Source organism: Quercus suber, unplaced genomic scaffold (genome assembly GCF_002906115.3).
Source record: "Quercus suber isolate HL8 unplaced genomic scaffold, Cork oak 2.0 scaffold_95, whole genome shotgun sequence".
Lineage (NCBI taxonomy): Eukaryota > Viridiplantae > Streptophyta > Magnoliopsida > Fagales > Fagaceae > Quercus > Quercus suber.
The window spans coordinates 23,658-28,091 of record NW_027069560.1 but is presented as its reverse complement, the minus strand read 5'-3'; the positions used below and the strand labels follow the sequence as shown (position 1 = coordinate 28,091).

At 38.7% G+C, this 4,434-nt stretch overlaps 1 protein-coding gene across 1 annotated transcript in view; it reads left to right on the top strand.

Annotated features, from left to right (window-relative positions):
- Positions 1–4,041, top strand: part of LOC112034235 (protein SPIRRIG) — a 24,015-nt gene extending 19,974 nt beyond the window's left edge. The window contains exons 9-13 of the mRNA XM_065774589.1: positions 910–1,024; positions 1,213–2,393; positions 2,671–3,370; positions 3,453–3,555; positions 3,690–4,041. Coding sequence (XP_065630661.1) covers positions 910–1,024; positions 1,213–2,393; positions 2,671–3,370; positions 3,453–3,555; positions 3,690–4,041 — 2,451 coding nt within the window. The remainder of the gene's footprint in view (positions 1–909; positions 1,025–1,212; positions 2,394–2,670; positions 3,371–3,452; positions 3,556–3,689) is intronic.
- Positions 4,042–4,434: the final 393 nt, after the last annotated feature.

Genomic DNA, 4,434 nt, shown 5'->3' with positions numbered 1-4,434 from the left:
CCCCCCCCCCCCCCCCCCCCCCCCCCCCTCTCATATTTTGGATGATGCAAAGTCACTGGTTATACATGTGTGCACGCATGCACACATTATTTTTTTTTTTTGGTTCTATAAGTTTTGACCTTTTGTTCAGGAATTTGCATTAAGCTGATTGTTTTAAAGCTCTTTTTTTATTTGGGTGGTGTGGGGGGCAACAATTTTAAAATTTCAACTTTACTTCCATTATATTGATAGGAAATTCTTGAAAATAAGTACAATGTTCGATGATTATTCTACTATGTATTTCCAAAATATGTTATTTATGTTTTTTTTTGTTGCTAAATTCAATTAAGCAACCAATAATACCATTGTGTACTTCAATGTTAGCAATACACATGCTAGTGATCCACAATTTTGGATTGCTTGTTATTTTTGGCTTTCTCTGAAATTTTTATTTCCTCTTTTTTTAAGTTTAATGTCTCTATCAATTGTTTTGTATTAATTGAAGAAATATGGTTGTGTTTACTTGTCACATTTTTAGTTCTCATCCTGGGACGAAGTGCGTGCTACGTACTTTTTCATGTTGGCCTAACTATAACAATCCATGCTTTGAATTACGTTGTTTACTGCTGTTATTTATATGCTTCAATTAGTGAAAGCTATGTTCACCTGGGGGATGAGGCAGTTACTCTAAGAGCCTTGGACATCCATGTTAGCCCAAAAAAAAGGTGAAAGGATCAAATATAGTTTATAAAAACGGCTCTTTGGCTTATGCCTCTGATGTCAAGGCATGCACATGGGAAATAACTTTGGGTCATAGCTTCTTCCAACCAGAACTTTTTCTTTCTTTATTGATTTATGTTTATAATAGTCTGTTTGGGTTCTTCATCCTATGAAATATTTCACTAGCTTATATGCCATTTTCATGTGCAGATAAAAGTTCTTTTAATGGCGGTTAAAGATTTCAGTCCTGACAGTGGCGATTCTGCCTATACTATAGGCATTGTGGAGTTGTTACTTGAATGTGTGGAATTGTCATATAAACCTGGTAATTCACACATTGTGTTTCCTTTGTGGCTTGTAGAAAAGCAATTGATAAGGGTTTTGATGATGCATTAAAATATTTTAATCTTACAATCTGAACTTTATTGGTTGATCTGGTTATATTATTTTTACAGATATAAATTTGTTTAGTGTTCTGTATTGGGGCTTATTAAATGCAATTTTGATTTGTAGAGGCCGGAGGTGTCAGGCTCAGGGAGGATATACATAATGCACATGGTTATCAATTCCTTGTGCAGTTTGCCTTAACTCTTTCCAGAATTCCAGAAAGTCAGGGCTTCCTGTCTATTTATTCCCAATCTTCTGACCGAAATTTTGCTTCAGATGGTTCCCTTGCACTGGTTGAAGTAGAAAGACTGGATTCCACAGGAAAAGAGGACCCCTCGACCCAGCATCTTTCGCTTACACTCTCTAGGTTGCTTGATGTTCTTGTTAATTTAGCTCAGACTGGTCTAAAGGAATATAAAGGATCTTCTGGTGGCAAAGGTTCTAAGTCTTCTCATACCAAGACTGGTGGCCATAGCAGAAGCCATACATCATCATCTTCTGACCGCATTGCTGATGAAGTTTGGGACAAGGACAATAATAAAGTTAAAGACCTCGAAGCAGTCCAGATGCTGCAAGACATTTTCCTCAAAGCAAACAGCAGGGAGTTGCAGGCAGAAGTGTTAAATAGAATGTTTAAAATATTCTCAAGTCATCTTGAGAACTACAAGCTGTGTCAGCAGTTACGTACTGTTCCACTTTTTATCCTAAATATGGCTGATTTTCCTCCATCTTTTCAAGAGATAATCTTGAAAATTCTTGAATATGCTGTGACTGTTGTGAATTGCGTTCCTGAGCAAGAATTGCTTTCACTTTGCTGCTTATTGCAGCAACCAATTACTTCAGAATTAAAGCAGACAATACTTGCTTTTTTTGTAAAGCTTTTATCCTTTGACCAGCAGTACAAAAAAGTCCTGCGAGAAGTTGGTGTGCTGGAAGTTCTGTTAGATGATCTGAAGCAGCACAAGCATTTTTTGGGTCCAGACCAACATATTGGTAATTTTAATCAGTCTGATAGAAAATCTGGCTCAAGCAGCTTCAAGAAACATTTGGACAGTAAGGATGTAATTATTACTTCACCGAAGCTAATGGAATCTGGTTCAGGGAAGTGTCCTATTTTTGAAGTTGATGGTACAGTTTCTGTTGCATGGGATTGTATGGTATCTTTATTAAAGAAAGCTGAAAACAATCAAGTGTCATTCCGTTCAGCTAATGGTGTAACAACTGTTCTACCTTTTCTTGTGTCTGATATACATCGCCCAGGAGTTCTAAGGATATTGTCGTGTTTGATCATTGAAGATGCAACACAGGTTTGTGAAATCCTAGATTTACACTGTTTGTCAGCTTCAAATTTGGACGATTTACTTGTTAGAATTATACTTAATTTACCTGAAAAATTATTTTCTGATCCATAAGTTTTTTCCCCCCTCAATGAAAACTGGTGGGCTCAAGATGAGCGCAAAAATATTATAATGAATGTCATAGCAACCATTTATGTTCTTCAGAGTAAATTATAAGTCACATGATTGTGCTATATTTTTTGTACTCAATATCATCAAGATGTTACTAAGTTCTCATTTTGACCAGGCTCATCCTGAAGAATTAGGTGCAATTGTTGAAATTCTAAAAAGTGGAATGGTTACCAGTGTTTCGGGATCTCAATACAGGCTTCATAATGATGCAAAATGTGACACTATGGGAATCCTGTGGCGCATTCTGGGAGTAAATAATTCTGCTCAGCGGGTCTTTGGGGAAGCCACTGGGTTTTCTCTTCTGCTCACCACACTCCATAGTTTCCAAAGTGATGGAGAGCACATTGATCAATCTTCTTTAGAGGTTTACATCAAGGTGTTTACATACTTGTTGAGGGTAGTGACAGCTGGAGTTTGTGATAATGCTGTTAATAGAACCAAATTGCATACAATTATATCATCCCAAACTTTCTTTGATCTTCTATCTGAGTCAGGCTTACTTTGTGTGGAGTGTGAAAAGCAAGTCATACAGTTGTTGCTGGAACTTGCTCTTGAAATTGTGCTTCCACCATTCTTGGCATCAGAGAATGCCATGTCATCTGATGTGCTTGAAAATGAGTCATCAAGTTTTCTTTTAATGACTCCATCAGGTTCATTTCATCCTGATAAGGAACGGGTCTATAATGCTGGTGCTGTTAGAGTTCTTATCCGTTCATTGTTGCGCTTTACTCCCAAGGTGCAGCTAGAAGTGCTAAGTCTTATTGATAAGCTTGCTCGTGCTGGCTCCTTCAATCAGGAAACCCTTACCTCAATAGGTGCGAAATAGATCATTCAGTGTATTTGTTTTGCTTTGCTTGAATGGTAACTAGTTTCTTATTATTTGCTTTGTATATTTAGGTTGTGTTGAACTTTTACTAGAGACAATTCATCCCTTTCTTTTGGGATCATCTCCATTGCTCTCTTATGCTTTGAAGATTGTGGAAGTTCTTGGGGCATATAGGTAAGAATTATGGTCATGTCATGAAATAAATTTATCTGTTCATCCTTGTTTGCATTATGTGTCCTTATGTTCAAATAACAAGATTTGTACTTTTGGTAATAGATATCAGCGTCAGAACTCCGAATGCTTATTAGATATGTTCTGCAAATGAGGCTGAAGAATTCCGGTCATGTACTTGTTGAAATGATGGAGAAATTGATTCTCATGGAAGATATGGCTTCAGAAAATGTTTCTCTGGCTCCGTTTGTGGAGATGGATATGAGCAAGACTGGCCATGCTTCTGTTCAGGTTTCTCTAGGAGAAAGATCATGGCCTCCAGCAGCTGGTTATTCGTTTGTTTGTTGGTTTCAGTTTCGAAATTTTTTGAAATCACAAGTAAAGGAAACAGAACCATCCAGAGCTGGCCCTGCTAAGAGGAGGAATGGCTCTACTGCACAGCAACTGAGCGCCATCTTCTTCGGATATTTTCTGTTGTGCAGCAAATAATGAAAGCACATTCTATGCCGAACTTTATCTTCAGGAAGATGTCCAGTGGATCCGCATGTATCAAAACCCTCCTCCCCGTTCGAGGGAACGTGCAGCAGAATTTTGAGGGGCTATTGTGGGGCCCATGGGCCTGATAGCCTCGGCCCCATCATATAGCAGGCCCAAGGCCCATGCCGAGGAGCGCAAGCTATTTTTGAGGGAAAGGGGAGGAGAGCCTATTTTCCTAAATCCACGCCGAGGATACCTTGTCCTCGGCCTGACAAAGGTGATTTTAGGGAGAGGCTAACCCCAAAGTAAGCTGTCACTCTCACATTTAATGCACTCAACTAACCCCCCTGGCCGCATTAATGGGGAGGTAACCCCTTGACAGGATAACGTTGGTTAGAGTGAGCC